At 43.2% G+C, this 25,034-nt stretch overlaps 2 protein-coding genes across 5 annotated transcripts in view; one reads left to right on the forward strand and one right to left on the reverse strand.

Moving 5' to 3' along the window:
- The window catches only part of STAMBPL1 (STAM binding protein like 1), a 37,124-nt gene extending 34,162 nt beyond the window's left edge, over positions 1-2,962 (forward strand). For all 4 annotated transcript variants that reach the window (XM_045024223.1, XM_045024222.1, XM_045024221.1 and 1 more), the window contains one exon: positions 2,655-2,962. In XM_045024223.1, the coding sequence (XP_044880158.1) occupies positions 2,655-2,711 (57 nt within the window). In that variant the 3' untranslated portion in view covers positions 2,712-2,962. The remainder of the gene's footprint in view (positions 1-2,654) is intronic.
- Positions 2,963-5,889: 2,927 nt separating this feature from the next.
- On the reverse strand, positions 5,890-21,267 carry ACTA2 (actin alpha 2, smooth muscle). Its single transcript, XM_045024226.1, has 9 exons — positions 21,215-21,267; positions 18,389-18,559; positions 15,823-15,951; positions 13,939-14,049; positions 12,602-12,686; positions 12,338-12,499; positions 11,890-12,081; positions 8,328-8,509; positions 5,890-6,185 (listed from the first exon to the last, which is right to left on the reverse strand). Exons 2-9 carry the CDS (start codon positions 18,515-18,517, stop codon positions 6,042-6,044), a joined length of 1,134 nt encoding a protein of 377 aa, XP_044880161.1. The 5' UTR covers positions 18,518-18,559; positions 21,215-21,267; the 3' UTR covers positions 5,890-6,041.
- Positions 21,268-25,034: the final 3,767 nt, after the last annotated feature.

Here is a 25,034-nt window from a genome sequence, read left to right on the forward strand (position 1 = left end):
CCCCTGTTGACGTTAATGGCAGTTTTCCCATTAATTCCCGTGAGAGCAGAGTTAGGCAAATGCTAACACTTTTGGAAATCCCACCCCAGGTTGTTTTGGCTCTTGTAACACTGGCTCTTGCTACTGAACATTACAACCATGTTTTGAAAAGGCAGTCCCAGGCTACGTAGCTCACTTCCTTCTCTGTACAAGGCACCAAGTACACAACTGCTATCACAAAGCATGGAGCTATTACATTTCCCATCAGAGACCGACGTAGCTCACCCTGTCATCTTATAAATTGTCTTTCAGTGTTACAAGTCTGTCCCATGTTTCAAGTCTCTGTCTTCCATTGTGGGTGTTTCTGCTGACACCATAGCCTTCTCCTTTGATTCACAAGTATTAAAGCTGATGTATAACATTATCAAATCCTCCTGTCAAGCTTCCTGGAGTGGTTCAGGAGCATGAGTATCAACCTCAGGACAAACTGTTAAGGAGCAGGGCACACATCAGAAATTGGTTGTGAGTTCTATACTTAGATTTCACCAGCCAAGGATCAGGTGTGAATGTTTCAGGCCTTAACGTGGAGTCACAGACAGTCCCTTTGGGTACTCCAATCTATCCTGCCACTCAGGTAAGCTTTCCTTTGTGAGAGATGGTCCCTTACACCAAAAATAACAACATTCAGGTTACCCCAAGTCAACTGCACTAATGATCCTATACCAAAGACAATGCGTGTAGCCAATCCTATAATAAATTAACCAAATATTTATTAACTAAGAAAAAGTAATGTTTTTACAAGGTTAAAGCAGGTAAACATACACACACACAAATGAGTTAGTCTTAGGTTCCAGAAGGATATGAAAAGCTGCTGTAAGCTATGTCCTTTAGGGCTAATCCAGGCCAAACACTGGGCCGCTCTTGCTTACATTAAAAAAATCGTTGCCCTTCATAGTTCAAGCAGAATCAAGATAATTTCTTCTTGGCAGGGATTTTATTCCCCTTCCCAGGAATTCAAGCTGATGGGCTGTGCTCGTGCATGCCTCCTCTTCATGTGCGTGGAGGGAAGCAATTCACAATCTCTTGTCTCTTGTTGCACATTGGTTCAGCTGGTGTCTATGGGCCGCCTTTTGCAGGACACAAGATGACACCGCTTGTGATGAACTAGTATTTCACACTTGTTAATGCTTCTCTTCTGCCTATGGGGGTTTGCAGTTCCATTGCAATTGCTTCTATAGTTACAAAGCAAACATTTAAATATTACCTTAAACATGGACTACAGTTATTGTGTGTGAGATGAATACAGGCAGCAACTTACGAGCATTTCATAGAGCCTAAACACATTTTTTAAAAATCTACACATATTTTAACAATACTAACACACAGGTGAGCCAGACTGCTTTCCTGCTATGTGTTTGTCAGTGTTCAGTGAGACCTATGGGGTGCCGGCATGAGCTGGCACCTAGTCTGCCAGTGTCGCACTCTCTTGAACCAGAACATAATGGTAATGTTTTGAAGCCAGTTTATGGCCAACAGTGTTTGGCTGTTTCCAAACATAATCTTTTAGGGCTAGATTACATCTTTAAGCACAATCTTGAGTGAACCGTAGGGGGTAAGAGGAAACTCCGGAGGCATTTTGCCTCAAATACCCCCAAAAGCCACAGGTCCAGCTCCACTTCCCCCATCGGAGTAGCAAATGGCAGCTGACCTTATATCAGCTGAAAATTCTGACACATCTTAAACTAGCTCAGTTTGGCTGGCTGGTGCATTACTAGGGTGGGAGTATAGACTCTGCCCACCTGTCCCAGATGAGGAATAGTGGGCACCCAGCTCCCCCTTTTCCCTGCATATCCAGCCAAGCTACAGGCAGCCTAGTCCGATACATAAGTGAGAGCACAAGAGTGATAGCCTGTGTAAAAAAAATCTAACCCTTCAGCACTATTCTCGTTAAAGAACACATGGCCTTTTTTGCAGCTATAGTCACTTTTCTGTTAAACTTTCAGTCCGTGCTTGAAAAGTTAACCCTGTACATGTTAACAGGCAAACCTGGGAGCCAAAGAAATTGTGCCTATATAAAACAGGCTCAAAACTTAAGAGGAAGTCCCAAACCACATAGCTCATTGGAGTCCAGCCCAGTTTGGTAATGTACAAAAGTGGCTGCCATCTAATGGGTGCTTGTGGCCTATATGAAATGATTTGTGGGTTTTAGGTCTGTGGATACAGCAAGCCTCCAAAACCATACTGACAACACTGGTCGACACCCTTATTAGCAGTCTCATCAAAGACATCATGATGTGAATACAAATAACATCAGAACTACCCGTTTTGCCATGGTGGTAGGGCTGGTCAGGGGTGAGGAATATTGGCAGAGCCATATGAAATAATGTGCAGTGCCACTGCCAGTGGTTTACTGTTCTGTTGCTAAATGGAGAGTGTTGGTATCCAGGGCTGTTACTCAGCACCTTAGAAAGTACTGGGAACACTGAAGTAACTTTTTTGTAGCTGTCACCGAGAAGAAAGCAGAAAGAACATACAGGATATGGAATAGCTCTTTTATGGTTTGGTTTGGTTTGGTCTGGACCTGGTGCTCATGCAATTTTGCCTGACATTCAAATGATATATTACCTTCATTGGCTGCTGTCAGTGAATAATTAATGGGTTGATTTCTTTTACAGACCTGTAAACATGTAGTTGGGACAGAAACAAAAATAATTGTGCTGGATCTGAGGTGATGCTGATGGAAGACAAATGGCCTACCAAACAGATGCCCAAGTAGAAAAATGGCTGCCGGATTTTCCAATGATGTTTTTCAGCAATTACTGATGTTTTATATTTATACATTTTAGATTTAATGATTTGATATTTATTGCTCTTGCCATTTTCAAGTTTTGTTGTTCTGTCAAGACAGAGTTCACAGTGAATTAAAACAAAAGTTGTACATGTATCTGAATAATATGGTACAACAATAAAATGAGCTTCAAACAACAACACTGGTAAAACATGTACAGTGCTGCTGAGGTGAAGGTCCTTGTCATCAGCTATTTTCTGTGCAACAGATTTTTCAACAATGGTGTTCTATAACCCTGGCCTTCCACAGTCAGTCTGACAAACACGTTCAGCTGACGTGTGCAACTAATATGAGCTAGGGGTTGACTAGGTCAGATGTACTCCAGTAGTTGACGAAGCACAATTGTCTGGGCCTGTTGGGCGTCCCAAGCTGACTTTTGAGACATCTAAGAGATGGGTCTGGGGGTTGAAATGAGGACAGAGAATACAAAATAATGTGCTCCTCTCAGAGTCCTACTCAGAAGCTGTTCTGAGAATCGAGATGGCCCTGCCCCTTCCACCATGCCTCCTACTAACATTTATTTTCCAGTACCATGTAGAGGCCAACCACATTGGAGCCTGTCATGGGAAAACTGGCCCCTTTCAGGGCAGTCATGACCCAGTCTGCCTGTGACTACCTTTTGCTGACCCACCTGGGAGTCACTGACTACACCAGATTTCTGAGTAAGGGTTAATTATTAGAAAACAAGCACCTGGACCTAATAAAGTTTACCCAAGCTCAGTTAGAGGGAGATTCCCAAGGAAACGCGAGACTCCTGTGAAGAGGAGCTCTTATGAGGGCAGAGCCGGGAGCATAGAGGGTGAGTTCCTGTCGGCAGAGGATATGGCTACACTGCCATAAACAACCTGGCGCTGACCCATTGCAGCTCATTTGGGCTGGGAGTGTAAAATTTCAAGGTAGATGGTGGGGCTTATGCTGGAGGCTTGGCTCTGGGAGCTCTCCCCGATTGTAGGATCCCGGAGCCCAGGCTCCACCCTGAGCCTGAAAAACCTACACTCCAGTTACAGCCCTGCATGCCCAGCCCCATGAACCCACAGCAGCTGACATGGCCAGCTGTGGGTGGTATTTTTGCAGCTTAGCCATCCCCAGCCAGGGGCAACTGGAAAAGCTGCTTGTAGAGAGGGGAGACTCCTAGAGGCAGAGCTGAAGTTGTCAGCCCAGGGAGGTCCCCTAGACCGTGTCAGGAAACTTAGAGATGCTGCCGCAGGGAACAGCAGATATTGACAGTCCACCACCGATGCCTGACTCCAAAGAAGGCCTCTACCCATGTACAGACCTTCCTCCTGGGGTAAAGGCTTGAGTCAAGAGGCACCAGATGGGGCAGGGCCTGGAGAGAGGAGCGCAGTGGACTCGTGTGACAGACAGAATTAAGACTGCCACAGTCTCCCAGCAACCATATAAAATGGACTTGTTATTAATCTGAGCCCCTCCAAAAGGATATTCATGTTATTTAAAGGTCTTTATACCCCATGTGTGGGGAAATCAAGGCAGTGCTTGTCTGTGGTGTCACACCTAACCACTAAGGGGGAATCCAACATGGCCTGCCTTATGACAGAGCCCATTGTGCTAAGTGCTGTACAGACATAGTGGGAGCCCCTGTCCCAGCTAGGGCTTGATTTTTAGATTGTAGCCTAACAGCTGGAGGAGACTAACAAGTGGGTCAGATGAGGGAGGGGGCATGCAGGGTAGCAAAAATAAAATGTAATCTGAATCCATGAGAGAGAGAGAGCGCAAGGTAGTCACTCAGTGCATGCCCCAGATCTGTTCGGCTAATGATGGGGTTTTCCAAAAAAAAAAGACGTGCCCTTGATGGGACGTGTTATATAGTTATTGTTCCCAACTTTGTTGTAAGGCACAGTTATAGCTGCTCCCTGGAAATTGCTGAGAAATATATTCACCAATATCTGACAAACTCAGTATGTACGTTCCAGAGACAAGGTTGCAGCGGTACTGTCTTTTATTGGACCAACTTGTGTGGCCGGCTCTAACTTTTTTGCCGCCCCAAGCGCCGCACCGCCCCGCCAAAAGAAACAATCCCCGAGCACCACCCTGTCGAAACAAACAAACGAAAAAAACCTTGAGAGCCGCCCTGCTACCCGAAGATTGGCCGCCCCAAGCACGTGCTTGGTCGGCTGGTGCCTGGAGCTGGCCCTGTGTGTTGGTGAGAGCGACATGCTTTTGAGCTTACAGAGGACTGACCTGAAGACAAGCTCTGCGTAAGCTTAACAGGTTCTCTCACTCCCCAACAGAAGGTGGGCCAATAAAAGTCACACTTCACCCATCTTGTCTTACTACTAGCCTGGGACTGACACAGCTATAATACCACTGCATATGCACTTTCCTGACAGCGTCATTGACTCAGGCTTGAGCTTCCTCAGATCCATTGAGAATAAAATTGTTCAACATTTATTTCATCTAAAACAATAGTCAAAAATCAGCTGCAAATAAAATTTACCAAAAGGAAACCGAGAACTATCAATCATTTTAGCTGTTCAGATTGTGATTCCAAGGAAATGTTATGTGATTAACCTATAGTGCTTGTTCTAGAGGTAGCCAAAAATCACAGCACTAAAATAATATTGCTGCAGTCAATCCAGCCACCTAGTGACCTGGTCTGAATTGAAGCCCGAGTTCACCCTGATTGCCACAGCTTAGACACGTCAGAAATAGGCTGTTTAGGTCCTGTAGAGAAGACAATACCTTGACAGTACCTTTCTGAGCCATGCCCCTGCTTTGGCTGACACACACACGCACCACTGATGCTAAAAGAATGCGTCAGCCCCACACCAAGCCTGTGTGTATCAATCAATAATACTAAGAGCTACAGTGTGGTGGGGGACCAGAAGCAGACTACAACTGGTTGTGATGACACCAAATTGATGGCTCTGCTTGGGGCTACTCAGCATCTCTGCAAATCAGGTCTTTGGTTTAGGTGCCTAAATGTGAAAAAGCCTGGGACAGGTACTTAAAGTGTATTCTGACATTACCACTTGAATGAAGACGAAACCAGTTCAGAAGCCTCCAAGACAGCCCACACCCTTTTGTAAAATAAAAGAAGTTACTAGACACATATTTACTATTTATTCAAAAAAAATACATCATATCCAATTAGAGCCATTATTATGAAAGATTTTGGAATGAAATTATAAGAACGTGTTTATTCCTGAATACATTCACAGCAATGTGCTGAAAAATACATATACAGCTAAGCAGATTAAAAGCATTTGCGGTGAACAATGGATGGGCCAGCTTCATCATACTCCTGTTTGCTGATCCACATCTGTTGGAAGGTGGACAGGGAGGCAAGAATAGAGCCACCAATCCAGACGGAGTACTTACGCTCAGGAGGAGCAATGATCTGATAAGGAAAAATACCACCTTGTGTTATGGGGTAAACATGTTTGGTGACAAAGTGACTTAAGCAGTGATACTGATGTTGATGGAACCCCTCTGGAAAAGCTACAGTGGCATCCCTGACATGTGAGTTATGGGCCAATATTTCCTAGTCACTCAGTGTATAGTCTGACCCTAGCTGAGACTGAGAATTTGAGCGCCCTCCCAGTCAAAGCAGTACCAGTGACTGCAAGCGAAGCAGGGGAAGCTACAACCCTTGAAACATTTAACGCCAAACTGGCTAATGGATTGGAAATATATCAAGGGACAATCCTGCAAGTGCAGAGGGATGGACAGTGGATCTCACGCTGTGGTCTGTGGAGCCCTTTCCTGATGCCATGGAGAATATGATATTTCAAGAGCCAAGGAATGGAGGGATTGTGGTGCCAGGAGAGAAACTTTTTTTTTTAAGAAAGTGATCAGTTGAAAGAAAAGGTTGGAAAATGCTTGGAGTAGGGGCAGGGGCACCAGAATGGGAGGAGAGGGGGAAAAGGAGGCCATGGTCCCATCACTTTTTACCTGCCTTAAGGGCGAGCGATGGGGGGAGGAGGTGGAGAGGCGTGAGCAGGGGGCAGGGCCTCGGGGAAGAGACAGTGTGGGGCGGAGCCTTGGGGGGGAAGGGAAGAAATAGGGGCGGGGCCACAGTTTGGGCACCGGTGGCCCCACCCCACACTTCTAGAACACTTCCGGCACTCCTGAGTAGGGGCCTGATCAAAGCGCAGGAAAAGCAATCGCAGTGTCTTTGAGTCTTTAGATTCCTGGCGTCAGTGGGAAACATGTTAACTTAGGGTAAAATTTCCTAAAGTTCCTGAGAGTGGGATTCACAAGGAGGACTTAGGCTCATCACTTCAGCACCTAACTGTTAGGTGCCCTGCCGCCATGGGAATTCACAACCCTGGTTAGGCACCCAGGTTCCCTGTACATTGCAGCGGGCGCGTTCGTCCCCTAACAAAGAGATTCATAGAATCCAGCATGTGAAGAATGAACGGCCTAGGCTAGCCAGTGCAAAATGCTGAGGAGCTGGGTGTTGCCTAAGCCCTGCCCCTCAATAGGGTTAGGTGCCTAACTCTGCACAGGAGGGCGGCAGCTCCCTCCAGTCAGGCTTCTCAGCTGTGAACCCCCTCCTGGAGTCAGGTGCCTGAGCCAGGCCAGCCCTTTCTTAAGAAAAACAGAGGAGGATAAAAAGCTGGTGCTTTCACCCCTCCCCCCACTAGCCCTGTGGTTAGAGCAGTCACCTAGGGTGTGGGAGGCTTGGCTTTAAATCCCCACTCTGTAGAGCAGGGGCTTGCACCTGGCTGAGTGCTCTACCTACTGGTCTATTGAATATGCTGGGTGGGTCTCAATCCCACCGTGGAAGCTGCCCCACTTTGTATAAAATACTTAAATATCCACTGGACGAGAGAGCAAGATTGATTCGATAGTCTGGTGCTTAGAGCACTCACTGGGACATGGGAGACCCCCAGCTCCAGCCCCTTCTCCACTGGGTATAAAATCCTTAACTAGTCAATGGAACGTCTTCGACTGGTGAGATAGAGAGACTCACCCCAGAACATCCCATCGCGCAGTGGTTAGGGCTCTCGCTTGAGAGGTGGGAGACCTGGCTTCAAATCCTGACTCTACATCAGGCAGGAGGATTGGAACCTAGATCTCCCACATCCTGGGGGAGTGCTCTAACCACCAGGTTATTGGCTTTAAAGGCAGCTCCACATCCTCAGGCTGGGCTTTGTACAGAGCCCACTCAGGTATGTGACAGACACTGGCCAGGCCCACGGGGGGAGTAAGCTCCTACACACAAAGGGCTGATGTAACTTACTCCATGCTGGGAACAAGGGAGGAACTGGGATTCAGTCACAATTCATTCTCTGCTCTTCTTCTGGGGCAATGCAGTTACCTGCCACCCCTTACTCAGGGCAGATTATACAGGTACAGTCTAGCCCAGAGTAAGGTACAGCTCATCATGGATCAGGGTGGCAAAACTGGCCTTTTGCTAGCAAGCAGAGTATGTATTAGTGATTACTTGAGAAAATATGCACATGAAAGAGCTGAACTCCTCTGCCCCACTCCCCCCATCTTTGCAAAAATCTGCCCACAAATAATTGTGCTGTACCTTGATTTTCATAGTGCTGGGAGCCAGAGCAGTGATTTCCTTTTGCATCCGGTCAGCAATACCCGGGTACATCGTAGTACCGCCAGACAGGACGTTGTTTGCATAAAGGTCCTTTCTGATATCAATATCACACTTCATGATGCTGTTGTAAGTAGTTTCATGAATGCCAGCAGACTCCATGCCTGTGAAAAAATAGCAGACGGTTTAGAATAAGCAATAAGTAAGTGAGTAGTCTTAACACTATTAAGTAAAATGAATAGAAGCTGCTGTTTAGAAGGCACCAGTCTCCAAGGCTTGTGCAGAGTCATTCTGCTGCTAGCTAAACTATAGGGCATGGCTACACTTGCAGATGTACAGCGCCGTGAGTTAAACCCGCCTTCAGAGAGCACAGTAGGGAAAGCGCTGCAGTCTGTCCACACTGACAGCTGCTTGCACACTGGTGTGGCCACATTTGCAGCACTTACAGCGGCATTGGGAGCGGTGCATTATGGGCAGCTATCCCAGCATGCAAGTGACTGCAACATGCTTTTCAAATGCAGGGGTGGGGGTGGAGTGTGACAGGGAGTGTGTTGTGTGTGGGTGGGGGAGAGTGGGTTTTTGTGGGGCTGAGAATATGTCAGCATGCTGTCTTGTAAGGCTCTCTCTCTCACACAGCATTCCTGGCTGTCAGAAACGGAACCTTCAAAGGGCATATCTGCATTCCTACAGTGATTCAAAACAATGACAAGAGTGGCCACTTGATTTAAGGGGATTATGGGACGTTTCCAGAGGCCGATCAGAGTGCAGTAATGCAACACCTCATCCACACTGGTGCCGCAGCGCTCCAGCGGAGGCGCAGCAAATGTTATTCCACTCACCAAGGTGGAGTACCAGGAGCGCTGTAGCCGTGGAGTCAGAGCGCTCTACATGCCTTGCCAGTGTGGATGGGTAGTGAGCTAGGGCACCCAGGGCTCCTTTATTGTGCTGTAACTCGCAAGTGTAGCCAAGCCCTTAGAATATGGCTATGCTACAGCAGAACAGCTACAGTGTTGCAGCTCTGGTGCCGTAGTGTAGACACTTCTCATGTGAACGGAAGGGGTTTGTCCATTGATGATGTTAATCCACCTTTTTGAGGTGGTAGCTAGGTTGACAGAAGAATTCTTCTGTTAAGCCAGCTGCATCTACAATTGGGGTTAGGTCAACCTGCCTAGGTCACACAGAGTGTGAAATTTTTCGCAGCCCTGAGTGATGTAGATAGGCTGATCTAATTTTTAGGTATAGACCAGGCCATAAGTCAGAAGTCATTTGGGGCACAGACTGCTTGTATAATTGTTTCAAACAAGAAACCAAAGGGTATGGAATGAAAGAGGAGTAGAGTCTCCATTAGAATTTTCCATCCAATTTCAAACAGACTATAAGAACTCCTTACAGCTTTACCGGAATTGTTTGTTTTAAAAAAAACCCTACGTATGTCCTAGGAACATTAGGTGTGCAACACTATTATTGCTGGTTGGGAATCCTGCCCTCTCACAAGACTTACAGGTGATTCCATTTGGTTTTGTGGCAACCTATACTCAAGTCTGTTCACTAGCATGACATTGTGCTAACGCCTCTTTTCTAAGGCACAACACCAAATATACTCCGGTTTAAACAGCCAGTGTACATAAGAATTAAAGTGATATTTTCTTTCATCTATTAGCACATTGAAAGTACAATAGTGACACTTCCTAGTTAAAGAACACCTCTGGGAGGAAGTACAGCCTTCCTTGGCTATTTTTTAAATACATGGTTATATTACTTTACTGTTTCTGTTTCCTGATGGGATGAGTAATTCTTAGCGACAGGTTTCCTGTGTAAAACCTTGTATTTACAAATTCAATACTCACTTTCCAAGAGCAGTCTCCAATTTTGCTTAAAATCTGCTCTGTGCATAAACCTCTTGCCAATAAACTAATTGTCCTATGGTAGTTATGAAAAGCAAACACAAAAGGGGGCAAATGCAGTCAAAGCAAATTATGATCGTTCAGTATTTATATTACAGTAGCATCTAGAGGCCATGGTAAGGATCAGGACCCATTGTGCAAGGTGCTGTAAAAATAGGAGCAAGACGGTGCCTGCCCCAAAGAGTTTACAATCTAAGATGATGAAAGAATATGGAGATGTAATAATTTTCTTAACACTGTATGACCTGATCAGTGAGTTGAAGTTATTGTATATTGGATTACAAGACTTTCCTGTATTAATATATTGATCTACCTTAATAGAGGGCTCTGAGAAAAAGAAGCAGGGAAGCAACACAATATACACAACTTACCATTTCCTAGCAAACACTTGGAGGGAAATTACAATACAATGGACCTACCTCCTGTCTCCAACTCAAAGTTACACACCAATTTTGCCTGTGTGGAGGAACATACATATCAAAGCTCTACAAACAATTAAATAGCTTGTTCTCTGGGAAGAAGGGTAATCAAAAGAATGAACATCTTTTAGATGGATTCTCCTTGAAGCAAAGGGGGGAGTGAAATTTTTTTGTGAGTAAAGGGAACAGACTATGTAATCCAGCCCCTATGGGCCTTAGGGGGTCTATATCAAGCTAAGATCAGGATCCCCATGTGGAAGATGGATAAACACCTGGCAAGCAAGATATTCATCAAGTCTGGCTACTGCTGAAAGACCTAGTTTTTCTTAAATGGTTTTGTTCTAAATAAATACTACTTTGCTTTAAGGGGGCTGCTTGGTTACTGGGTACCATGGTCATTGCTCCTGGAGAGAGTAGACTAGCAGGTGCTGAACATAAGTCATATCTGCTGAGGTAATCACAGCTGATCACTGGGGAGCATAGCCCAGAGTCTGTTCTGAGAGTGGAGGAATCCCATGATTCCACCCCAAGAGAGATTTAAATCTGACATTTGGAGAGACCAAGAAGGGTCAGAAGTGCAGGTATTGACAGCTTCCATTTAATGGTCCTATGATACAGAAGGAAAACAGAAGTGAAATTTGAATTTCCAGTGGTGTCTATGGTTTTATAGGAAGTGGCAGGGGTCCCAGGGAAGCAATGATCAATGAACAATGATCCTGACAAAGCAGAAATAAAATCTTCAGGCCAAGTTCTGAGCTGCTGTGGTGGCTAGGACCCCAGTGATAGTTCACCCACTTAAGCCAGATCTGAATTAGACCCTTCAATGTTTTTTGAAAAGCATTAGTTACTAATGGGCTGGGGAGTGACTTGTTGGTCCAAGGCTATTAAAGCACAGTAGCTGACTGTACAATCTATGAAATGATGTTCATCTCTATCTAGGAGAACAGGAATGAGTATTTTTTGTTTTTATTTTGAAAGTGTTTATTACTTAGCTGATGAACTGTGCCTTGACATTAAACTCCTTTACATGAATGGTGCTGTTATAATATAGAGTCTTAGACCCATATTAACTGAAAATATATACTAGAACATATGCATCTATAGGCACCGTATGCTATAGTCTAAGTAAACAAATGTGGAGCAGGGTATGGATAGGAATTAAAGGAGCACAGGGATGAGCTATTAACATAAATTACCAAGAGAAGAAATCAATTAACTTACCAATGAAGGAAGGTTGGAATAGGGTCTCGGGGCAGCGGAAACGCTCATTACCTATGGTGATCACCTGCCCATCAGGCAGCTCATAGCTCTTCTCCAGAGAGGAGGAAGAAGCAGCAGTGGCCATCTCATTTTCAAAGTCCAGGGCCACATAACACAGCTTCTCCTTGATGTCACGGACAATTTCACGTTCAGCTGTTGGCAGGACTCAGACTTTAGAATGGGAGTTAAAGATTCATGCATTTTAACAGGTTGTCCATCACTTTACCCTACCAGCTCTTCCAAACAACTTGTGAAAATAAATCCTCTCTCAGTAATGCTGGGTGGGTATTTTATATTCTGCTCAATTTCTTTATGCTTCTGCTGCAGCTCTAAGAACAACCACTGATCTTTTAAAGCTATCAGGAATTTTACACATTAAGCAAATCTTCTAATTTATTATTGTCCTTACCAGTAGTCACAAAGGAATAGCCACGTTCAGTGAGAATTTTCATGAGGTAGTCGGTTAAGTCTCGGCCAGCCAGGTCCAGACGCATGATGGCATGGGGCAGGGCGTAGCCTTCATAGATTGGCACATTGTGGGTGACACCATCACCAGAGTCTAGTACAATCCCTTTGAGAAAGGAGTACAGATGTCAGTTAACCTCAGATTCCATTTTTAAAAAACTGTTTAAATTTCACATTTTCCCTTCCCCAAAATCCCAAAGTCTCATACCTGTGGTACGTCCAGAAGCATATAGGGACAGAACAGCCTGAATAGCTACATACATGGCTGGTACATTGAAGGTCTCAAACATTATCTGAAATGTAACAATAGCAAATCACTGTAGCTATAGGCATTTTTTTAAATTACAAACAATAAGTAACTCGTTAGAAAGGGGAAAGGGGGGGTTAGTACAGATTATTGGCAAGCAGTGGTAGGGAGAAAATCAAGGGGTATTCTGTCTAAATTCTATACATGTAGGCTAGAACACCAACTATTCTGGATTTGTTCATGTGTGCATTTTCTCTCACACACACACAAACACACACACAGCATCACTTACAGTATTTTATTTTCATCAAATAGCTGAGATCAGAATTTTGAATGGAAAAAAAGCCATTACTCTTTTTTAAAATAGCCTTTCATATAAAAAAAAAAGATTTAAAAGCTGAAATGTGGCAACTTGTATACGCTAGTTCAATGACCTAATAAAAAAAGTTTAAACTACAGAAACGTAAATTTGACAACTTTCATTGGACCAACTTCTGTTGGTGAAAGAGACAAGCTTTTGAAAGCATTTGAAAAGCTTGTTCTTTTACCAACAGAAGCTGGTCCAATAAAAGACATTACCTCACCCACCTCGTCTCTCTAATATCCTGGGACCAACACAGTTTCAACAATAGTACAAACAACAATTTGACAACTAGCCACACTGTCATAACTTCCATAACTATTTTATTATCATTAATATCAATAACATATGATGTACAATTGTTGTGAGTAATTGTAATGATCATATAAAAATCATACAGAATCCACAGAGATTGAAATGATTTAAGAGGAAGCTTCTCAATGCCATTACAGTGTCAGAAAGGGGTTTGGGTTTTGGTCCTTTCACCATATTATAGCTTTTAAAAAATATGGTTAGGAAATCTAACTTAACCAGGGCAAAGGATAGAAATTCAGAGCTCTGGCTGCTACTTTATATTCAGCACCTAACTACAATTTCTAAATTTGTATGACCAGTGGTACATAGTAACCCAAAAGTGACTAGGTTTTACTGGAGTTTTAGCACTGCAGATAATGAGTACAGTAATACCTTCGTTCTGAATGCTCTTGCTCCTATAAGGTTAAACATTATTTCATCAATTTAATTGACTTACTGGGAAGTTTTGATGCGGGTGATCTCTGTTCATGTGATTCTCTAGGTATGAAAATGTATCCTTTGTTACTTGTCTCTTAATTTACCTGGCACCCCTATTTGTCATTTGCTTTGCATAGAAGGGAAGCACTGACCTTTCTAAATAGCCAGTAATGATCATACTGTATTCAGATACTGGTATGCTTACCTGGGTCATTTTCTCTCGGTTAGCTTTTGGATTCAATGGAGCCTCAGTAAGCAGAGTAGGGTGCTCTTCAGGGGCAACACGCAGCTCATTGTAGAAAGAATGATGCCAGATCTGGAGACAGTAAGAAAAGGCAACATGAAGAAACATCAGCAACCAATAGTCCATAAGCATCACAGTTACTTCCAGCCACATACCATGCCCCACAGCTACAAGTGCTTCTAGCACCAGAAATTGGCCAACAATATCTGACATTCAGTTATCCTGGATGGACATGACTGAATTCATAGTGGAAAGCTAAGTGATCAGCACCTGCAACCTACTTCAGGTTTTACCACTAATAATGTTTTGCTTATTGTAAATCAGTTTTGGGACTCCTAAGTTAATACAAAATAAATACATTGAGCTTCAAAAAGCAGATAAAGACCTTTATATTGTTTTTGGTTTAGAGAAAAATGCACAGTGAAACAGCATCCACTGAAACAACTTGGATCACAGTTCTGTTTGGATTAATTATTTTTTTCACACTAGCCATCTGTCCATTTAGAGAAGGAAAGAAAACCTCTCACTCCAGATGGCAAGGGAAAAGGTCCATGAAAATAGATTTACATGAGCAACTTAGAGACTACAATGTGACTCTTTGTAGGTGGAATAAACTATAATAAAAGTGGTATCCATACAGACAATGATCAGTTTTTGTGTTTATACACTGTTCTTTGCTCCAGTAATTTCATGACTCTTTCTAATGAGCAACATTGGTAAAATAGGACACACCTTAGGATCCAATGAATTTGGCCCTTCAGATCTGGGGCAGACTCCTCAAAAGGTCTATCAGCAAAGATTGGAGTTAAAATAGCCTTGCAATTAAATCCAGTTTCCCAATATTCCTTAATGTGTCTTTGGCGTTGGCCTCTATCTATAACATCTGCATGGCTCTGTAATACCGTTCAGTAGATAACAGGGCTACTGAAAACTATTTCCCAGATGGAGAAGACTAGATTTCATGGGTGAATACATCCTGTTCTTGTTTGTAGAATTTCTCTGAGGTCAATTGTTTCCTAAGAATTTGTGACTAGCCCCACAAGAGATTTGCTTTTATTCCAAGCAGATTCAGTTAACAGGATTTTTTCATATATATATATATATATATATATATATATATATATATATGAAAAAATCCTGTACAGAATATATAAATTGTTTTCAAAGCATTGGTGATCACAGATCAGTGTACACTTTGGGCCTTTAGATTGGGGAAGTGTCATTATCTTGCTAAAGTGCTGATCCTTCTGCTGTTAAAGCCAATAGGAAAACTTCTGTCTAGGCCAGAGCACTTTTATGATGTGTTGTACTGCTTGCACAGTTCCGAACTGCTCTAGTTCTGTAGAACTACTTTAAATAGCTACATCATCAACATCTTATAGATAAGTTTCAACAGTCTGTGGCAACAGACCTGGTTCTAGAGGCACTGAGTCTTGGATTTGAATGGTGGCTCTGCAATTGACCCATTAGGGCCCCAGTCCTGCTAAGCATATGCATAACATTGCTCACATGAGTAGTCCCACTGACTTCAAAGGATCGGGACACATGTGGCCTTACCCAAGTCAACTTCTCTGACTCAGCTTCTCCATCTACAAAATGGGTATAATATTCACATACCTTGCAATAACTAATCAGGTATACACATCATCTTGGAGAGTAAAATAATAACTCTGGGGTGCTGCATAGATGTCAATTATTACTAGATCAGCTCCAGTATTCAAAAATAAAATACAATACTACTGGATAGCATGCCACTTCAACCTTCAAATTACTTTGTAATCTTTTGCTATTGCACCCAAGTAATTATATCTACTGGTGACATAAGTAAACAAAATGTTTAAATACCTTCTCCATGTCATCCCAGTTTGTGATGATACCATGTTCTATGGGGTATTTCAAGGTCAGGATACCTCTCTTGCTTTGAGCTTCATCCCCTACGTAGCTGTCTTTTTGACCCATACCCACCATCACGCCCTAATAAATTACATAAAAAATGTGACTCTCTCAGTGAGAGGTGCTAAGAAGCAATCAGAATACTAACTGTGAAATAAACGTATGAAATTTTAACTGCTGGCAAGTTTACAAAACATTCATTGACTACTAATCTTGGGAGTATTACTTTTATCTTTAACGCAAAAATTACATCTTGTAATAGTATTTTATTTTCATCAAATATCTGAGATCAGAATTTTGAATGGAAAAAAAAGCCATTACTCTTTTTTAAAATAGCCTTTCAATATTATAAAGCTCTGGAGTTCATGTTCTTATTATAATTAAGTAGGTAGAGTAAGCAACACTAGCCTAATATAAAAATCATCAATACAATGTAGAGAAATTAAAGATGGGCTTTTAAATAATAATTCAATTCATAAGTAGTAGTCATGGAAGAAACTATCACTCAACCAAATACACATCTGGAGGGAAAATACTCTACATAGTGCCATTTAGTGGTAAATAATGAACAGTATATTTTTCAAATTTACCCAAGGGCCTGTCTGTATTTTCCAGAGTGGAAGAAAAGCTATCACTAGCTATTAAAAATGTTGGCAATTTTGAAAATGTAAACACAGTTGGCTGCCTTTACTATATTGTGTTCTTGTCAGAGCCTGATAATTACATACTCCAACCCCTCTGTTTTTCAGACTGATCCATCTTGGAGACTGATTACTTTGATCTTGTGTTCTATGATGTCTGAAGCTCCGTGAGACAGTCTGAGAGCTGATCCAGGATGTGGATGATTCTAAATAGCTGCATTCAATTGCATGCAAGCACTTATTTTCATTATGACTAATCTGTTTTTGAGCAATGAATATGATCAGTACACTGATCAGAAAATGGCATTTGAATTACTATTCATTATTTGCAATATGCTAGTGCCCAGAGGTCTCAAGCAGGATCTGGGCCCTGTTGTTCTAAGTGCTGTGCAAACATAGAGGTATATCGGGTCCCTTTCACAAAGAGCTTACAATGCCATGCACTATTTGCATGATCGCTATGCAGCCTCGACTTAAAAATCAAAAGAAAAAGAAAATGGAAAAAAGGAATTCCCAGAGGTGGCACAGCAGCATCCTCTTGCTCATGCTGTGGAAGTCTCCGGCACTTCGTTTTGGAGCTTCTCACCCATCCTCTCCATGATACTGGGCACTTAAACCATTACAAGGTACCCAACAACACATACAATGAATTGTCCAGTATAATAAGCACAAAAAGATTCAAAACGGGTAGTAGCTGCCACTTTGTTTTACTCTAGCTAATCTGTCTCAGACACAGACCAGCCGTAACTCAAATGCCATGCTGTTAGCTTCTTTCATAGTTACAAAAGGAGACCAGGAAGAGTGTAAATACTTTCAGCGACAAGGTCAGATCATGGGCTACATTAGGGACGCTTTACTCTCCTTACAGTGTTACTGTGCTGGGACCTGATCCAAAGCCTCCTGAAATCAATGGGAGCCTCACAATTGTCTTCAGTGGGCTGTGCGGATCAGGTCCCTAGTCCTAAATTACCCTAAAGCTAATTTACCCAGTCACTGGAGGATTCCCATTGCACAGGGATCCTTGACTGGAGCAGAGCCTCTGAAGCTGATCCTAAAGCCCCCAATCCCAGCAGCCAGCCCAGCAGGGTGAGCTGGGTGTCTCAGCACCACAGTAACTGCCTGCAGCTTGCTCTAGCTTGTGCTGCTAAGGATGTGGCTCATAAGCTGTGTAAATTCAATCGCATTCAGATGAAAAATGCCTTAGCACACATGATACAGCCTGTCATATGTTATGTTGTAAAATACTTATCTGGGCCCTAACCACCCCTTTCCCCCACCTCCAAGCTCATGAAATTCTTTCTGGCAAGTAAAGAAAGCAGAACGAGGTTACTAGGAAAGCAGGGTGAAAATAAATCAGAAGTTTTTAAATTTCAATGAAAAAACTGGCAACATTTTATGGACATTTTGTTTTAAGTGGTTTTTTTTTCTGGCTGTGTTTTCAGCCAGCTTTTAAAGTGGTCAACATTTGTACAAACATCTAATTTTTTTTAACCACAGGAAAGCAGAGAAATCGGTGGGCCCAGTGACAGGGTGATCCAGAGCCAAGGAGAAAAGGAAGGGACATTGAAAACTTTGGGGAAAAGGACTTCTCCAGCAGACAACAGATCAGAGCTAACTCAGGCATGTACACCTGCAGGGCCTGCATGGTCTTATTTTATCTGGAAATATCATACAAATTAATGACTTGCAGCTACAACACCTGGCTCTGTGGTCTCACCTGATCAAACTAGTCAGGACTGGGGCTGGCGAGTACTTTCAGGGAAGAGCTGGGTGCTCCAGGAAATGGTGTTGATATTTAAGGAGCTGAGTCACTACTATCTCTAATACATTCTGTTTAACCCCCATGCTGTGCTTGAATAATTGAACTGATAATTCACCTGGTGCCTGGGACGACCCACAATGGAAGGGAAAACTGCTCTTGGAGCATCATCCCCAGCAAAGCCAGCCTTACAAAGTCCTGATCCATTGTCACAAACCAGGGCAGTGCTGTCCTCTTCCTCGCACATCTTCTGTGTCAACGTCCGCAGGCCTTTCCGACAAAAAGAGCCCTACAAAAACAACACACAGACAATGGAACAATTCTGCAGGCAAAATGCAGGGGCTGCTGCATGAAGTGGACCTGCCACAGTCAGGATACACATGACATCCAGTAGGAACAAGAATGTTATTAATAGACAATGTAAGGATTCAAAAGAGAGTGTTAATCTCAGAGTGCAGGAGCCTCATATTCCACCTGCCCTGCAGGAAGAGGAGGTGTTTAAAACAAAAACAAAGCAACCCCCAGGAATTCAATGTTATTCAATGGAATTTCCCCTGAAGGACAGGAAGTCTGATCTAGGAGAGATGGAGTTTTAACGGCTTTAAACATGTATTTATATTTTAGTGTATACAGTCAGTGGTCAAAAAAGGTGCTCGACTGACAGCTCTAGAGAGAAAAGGTACAGTACAGGAAGGGGCAGTGCAAGTTTCCCAGTGCTACCTATCGCCAGGCCAAACCCCTGCCGTGGACGAACACTTCTAAGGGTGAGAGAGTAGCTTGCCATGGGCTTCCTTGAGTTTGCCAACAATGTTGTCAGATGGGAACCATTATAATAGTGGCATTTCTGTTGTGAAGACTAGAAACAGGGCTAAGATGGACAACTCATTTCATACACACAATTGTTTGTTTAAAAAGAGAAAGTGATTATGCTAATCAACCCCCTTTCCTAACAGTATTGTAGTGCTTCAGTGAAGATGTCCTTCCTTGACATTAAAATTGGAAATCATAGACAGCATCTTCATTTAAAACAGCCACAAAACACACTGCAGCCTCATTTCAAAGTTGTCCAGAAGATCACTCTCTGCTACTATCCATGTTTATTTTGCCATGGTTCCCAGATGGAGTAAATACCACTGAAATTAGTTCCCTTTCTAAAATGATGTTGTAAGGAAAGTGACACATAAAATGCTTTGAAGTATTTTGAATGAAATCAATGAGAGAAACAAGCATTGTGCAGAGCTGCAGAGACACGTTTGTCAGCAATTCATATTGTTAGGGAGAATCCTCTGAATAGCTCTGGACCCACTGTTTGGCTTGCAAAGGCCTACATGTGGAATTCAATGTTTCAAAAATGTGTTGAGGGCTAAGTGAGACAGGGACAGGAAGAGACACAGCTGACTGCACACGCTCATTAAGAAATTCCAAAACGGGGGTGTTAGAAATGTAGGAAAGGGTGGGAGTCAGGTTGAAGTGATGCATTGCTGAGGTGAAGTGGAGTCTATGTTGGGTGGCCCTCAATAGCAGAACAGACTAAAGAGTGAAAAATGGAAAATTCCCCCAAAATGCGATTTGTGCTGCCACTGTGCAGAAAAGGAATCCAGGAGACATTGCCCAGTTCAGCTACTGAATGCTGCATAGATGCTGGCTGCCAGAAGAAAAGTTGATACATAAATCCTAACTTGAAATGTTCTAGGTTTTATGTACTAGGGAAAAAAGGAGGAGTTTTACAGTTGTACACGATTATGCATTTCTTAGGGGCAAGAGCTATTTATGTTTAAGCATTCACTTAATGGAGTACGACTTATCTACCATGCATGAACAGCCCAGTTTGGAACAAATCATTTCCTAATTAGGAAATAGATTCTCAGAAGTCTGCTTTTGGAACAGAGTTCGAGGTCAGGGGTTTGCTCAGACCAATGCAAACTAGTACTGTGCCAAAAATCACTTGGGGGAAGGGAGAAGGAAATGCTACATTTCTGAGCTTAGTGGACTCAAAATGAAAACCATATTTAGTAATAAAGCACCAAAGTTGAAGAAATCAAAGCTGAATGATTTCAGGCAGGAGTCTCTGCTGCCAAACACTGATTTACAGCTCAGTATTGCCATGGAGTGCGGCAGTAACAGTCTACAGTAGCAATCAACACAACATTGTGGAATAAGGTAAATATGCGCTATACATCTCAAGTCATTAAAACATGGATTTAGTTGCTACCCACCTTGTTGCTGCATGCTTTCTGTTCAGAGAGAGAGAGTGAGAAAAAACTGATCCCAGAACCCTCCCACACAAGACTGATAAAAGATTTCAAACTCATAAGAACCATTCTATCTGTAATCCATTCCTTATATAGAATTCTTGGTGTTTTACACTGTGGGTAGTTTTCTGTGTAAATAGACATCACCATCATCATATCATGCTAGATACCAATATCACCATCTTTCACATATTTAGCCCATTTAAAAGCATGTTTCCAATAACCTTTCTAACCCAGCATGCCAACGTACAGTAAGTCTACAGCACTAAGACACATCCACAAGAAACCATAAACTGAATCCCATCCTACAGCTAGATCCAATAGGCCAATTTAATCCACTGAATCCAAAGTAGATATACCATGGGTGAATTTGGCCCAGTGTGCTTAAATAGAAACGCTGTCATAATTCCAATCATGTAAATATTTTAAATATATCTCTTAATATTATTTTACTGCTGATGAGACAGGTGAAATGACTTGGTAGAACTAAACTTTTTCCAAGACTATAAAATATCTTAAATAAAAAGGCACTAAAATATAAAATGATTGGAATGTTTATCGGTGCAATTTTAATATGAAATACATGACAAGTTATAGAAGAATAATACATCCTCCAGGAACACTTTCTGCTTTTTCTTTGTTAATAAAAGTCCTCCTGCAATCTGTCAAACTGTTGGTTCAGTGCCACTTACCCTGAGAGTGCTTGGCTGGGGATAGCTGCTCTGGGACGGTATACTGTGAAGCTGAAAACTGCTGGTTATATAGCCCCTTGGCCTGTTCCCCTCCCACTAGCTTCCCAAACAAGGAGCAGAGACAAACTTCAAATCCATCTCTCAGTCTAGCAGAACCATATAGGGACCTCAGCACAAAAACCTCTGATCTGGGTGGCCACGGGTCTTTTCCACTGCATTCCACTGCACTACTCCTGAAACAGGAGGAGAATTCAGCTGTGTAAGATAAACACCGTAAAACTTCAGGATAACTGCTAAAATGCACTGAGATACTGTACCAGTGACAGAGACACTCATCTGCAAAATACAAAGTAGCATAAAAAGCTAAGGAGACAGCAGCCAGTTATAGAAAGGGGGTTTCTAGAAAACCCCTGCCTTCGTGTTCACATTAGCTAAAGATTATTTGGCAAAAGCAATAACAATGATTGTGATAAACACACGAGTTGCTGTACTTTGCGACAAATGCTGTTGAAAGTGGCATATAAATAGATGACTCCAGTAGATCAATAGCGCTAATGGGAATAGGAGTTCTGAAGGGCATTCTCATTTGGCTCTCTGGGGCACATAGTTATGTAAAGGCACAGTAGACATGCTTTAATTCTGCACTGGTTGTAAAGCTGCACTGTAAGAACAATCCCTTGTAGACAGACAGTGTTGATGGGCTGGAATTCTTTTTCTTCCCATAATTGAGTTTTAAATCACTGGAAATTTCGTGTAACTCACTGGACAAACTTGGTCCATTAAATTTACATCTTAGACATGTTTTCTGATATAGTTTGCTGCATTATGAGCCCACAGCTAATGCCACAGCTACATTTAGTGATCAAAATGAGGGTTTCTACTTACATATTGAAAAGTTATTCCCAGGGAATGGCAGGATTTTACAGCTGTAGCCAGCTGTTCTCTACAGAGGCAGACTCTAGTAGAGAAGCTCTTTCATAGGATAACAGTGTTTTGCCATTAGGCTTGTAGTAAAAAACAGAGACCAAAAACCACATTTTAACATTTGCATCACTGAGCCATTATGAAAATCAAACTGCCCCAAGCATTCCAGATGAGATCACTGCTTTTTCTTAACTGGATGTGTGTGGCTGTTTGCACATGCCCACAAAATGTTTGGTGTCTAATCCTGTAGCCCTAATGCAAGAAAACTCCCATAAGACTTGAATGGGAGTTTTCCCAGTGGAAAGATTTAAGGATTAGTAGGCATCCTGCAGTCTCGAGAGACCATGGGTATGTGTCCCTGAGAGGTAAGGAATTTACTGGATTGGTTTTATGGCAGCTGTGTATGTGGCTGAAGAGATCCACTTGAGAGGGACAATCTCTGCAGCATCTGTCACTTTTAAAGGTGATGTTTCGACCCTTTGGGCTCTGCTTTCTACAAGCTCTTTTCTCCTCTGCTAAGTTGGATGGCGTCCTCCCGTAACTCCAAAGACCTTTGTTAAGCTCTTGTTTCCAAAGGCTATGGTCTTGAGTGCAATCTTCCCAATTGTCCACATCCATGTCCATTTCTTTGAGGTCTCGCTTGCACACATCCTTGAGACACAATTTTGGGCATCCTTTGGGTCTTTTTTCCAGATGCCAATTTGTCATAGAGGATGTCCTTTGGGGTGCGCCCATCATTCATTTGGCACACATGCCCAAGCAAGCAGAGATGTCTCTGTTTGAGGAGTGTTGGGTATACTGGCACGCTTGAGCACCTCACTGTTGGTGACTCTGTCACTCCAGGAGATTCCAAAGATTTGACAAAGGCAACGCATATGAAAGCTGTCAAGCCTCTTTTCCTGATGAGAGTATAAGGTCCATGTTTCACTCTCATATAAAAGTGTGCTGATAACACATGCACACAGATCTTTGTGTGTTCTGTCAGTTTGTTGTTTTGCCATACCCTCTTGCTCAGTCTAGACTTAAGTATTAGGCAAGTAGTATTGGTAGTAGATGGAAAGAATTACGGATAGAGGACTGTAGCAGGGTGGAGCCCTGCTCCGGCCCTGAAGGGGTTAAAAACAGCCCTGGGAAGGGGCCGAGGCTGGAGAAAACAGTCTTTAAGTGGGCTGATTGGGGAAGTGGCTGCAGCTGGGCCACACCCCAATCAGGCCGCAGCTGGCCACTATAAGAGGCAGTGAGCCAGAAGCCCAAAAAGACAGTCTCTCTCTGCCTTCAGAGAGAGAAGGGCCTGGCTGCAGGGAACTGAGACAAAGTACCTGAGGGTGAAGCAGGGCTGGGGAAAGGCAGAGGAGCTGGGGAGCTCCAGTCTGGAAAGCCCCAGGCTGCGGCCTAGCAGAGGGCTAACAGGTACTGGGGGTTGCAGAGGGCAGCCCAGGGGTAGGCCAAGGCAGCAGGTCCAAACCCCTTTGCCTTTGATGAGTAGGCTGATACTGCAGTCTGCCCCAGAGTGTGGGGCTAGACAATGACTGGCAGTAGCCAATAATGAGGCAAGGTGGGGATAGAGGGTGGGGGGTTCCCCAAGGAGGGGAGACCCTAAGAGAAAGGGGGTTATTGCAGGGGGCAGCACCCCCATGTAAAAGGGCACCGGGTCCAGGGAGGGACACGGGGGCCTGAGGACAGGTGGATCACCAGCCTGCAGAGGTCGCTCTGGATGCTGGACTGAGCTGATTCCCCAGAGTTACCAGCAGGAGGCGCCGCAGGGGTGAGTTGGCCCGTCTACAAGGACCAAAAGGAACTTTTAAGGAATTTATTTTCTTTTGAAGGTCAGAGAAGGAAACTAACAGAAATTATGGCGCATGGGCTACATAATTATTTATTTAACGATTTCCATTTACCCATCACAAGGGTGTCTGGGCATGTGGTATAAAATAAAAACAACGTGAACTTCCCACAGCAGTCAGTATAAATAGACTTTTCCTTGTATTGCTCCAGCTTGTCACCATCAAAAAAATAAAATCTTCCCCAGGAAAGAATAATAGTCAAATAAATGGTTGCCCAAAATGATGTATCTTGTAGGATTCTCTATAAATTAGTATGTTCAAACCAAAAGGCATGAGAGTTTCACATCCGAGGACCTGCCCCTGAAGATAGCTGGGCCTGATTTTGATACACACCAGTTTTACGTCAGCGTAACTCCATTGACATGCTGATTCACATTGCTGCAAATGAGAAGAGAATCAGGGCCCCTTCCTCCTGTCCTCAACTATGCCCAACTAGGTACCGTCAGCCGCAGCACTACAACTGATCTTAGCTGTGGCAATGGTGTATAGAGAGAGGGAGGACATTTTGAAGGTAACCAAATCCCAGTGTATACATATGGCTTTACGCATTGAATTGGATCAGGGCGTAATAAAGTCAGTGCAATGCATGCAATGACAGATGTAACTTGTTCGTGCTGATCCTGTCCACTAAGCAGGTGAGTCCTTATGCCACCTGATGCTTCCATGTGGTCTTCAAGACTAGTCACAATTGGAATGCATTGAAAGAGTCCAATCTGGAGGCATCAGATATTAATGGCTGGAGGGGAGTCTTGCACTAAAGAAAGCCTGTCACCAGTTAGGTAACAGCAGATTTTAAAACATGTTGCAAGCTACCACTGCTATCGGAATCCAAGATCAGACTAGGTCCCAGAGTAGTCAAAGGTAGTGAACCTCCTAGGATGAACATACTCTACCAATAGAAAGTAGTTCCAAATCCTTGCTAAATCCTCTAGTTGCTCTTATGGCCAATCAGTAACATGACTGTTGTATCCAGACTGAGGCTGAAACAACTCGCTCTCATCAACATCCCTGCTTCAGCTAGGTGCCAGGGAAGCAAGGAAAAAACATCACTC

Source organism: Mauremys mutica, chromosome 7 (genome assembly GCF_020497125.1).
Source record: "Mauremys mutica isolate MM-2020 ecotype Southern chromosome 7, ASM2049712v1, whole genome shotgun sequence".
NCBI classification, from domain to species: domain Eukaryota; kingdom Metazoa; phylum Chordata; order Testudines; family Geoemydidae; genus Mauremys; species Mauremys mutica.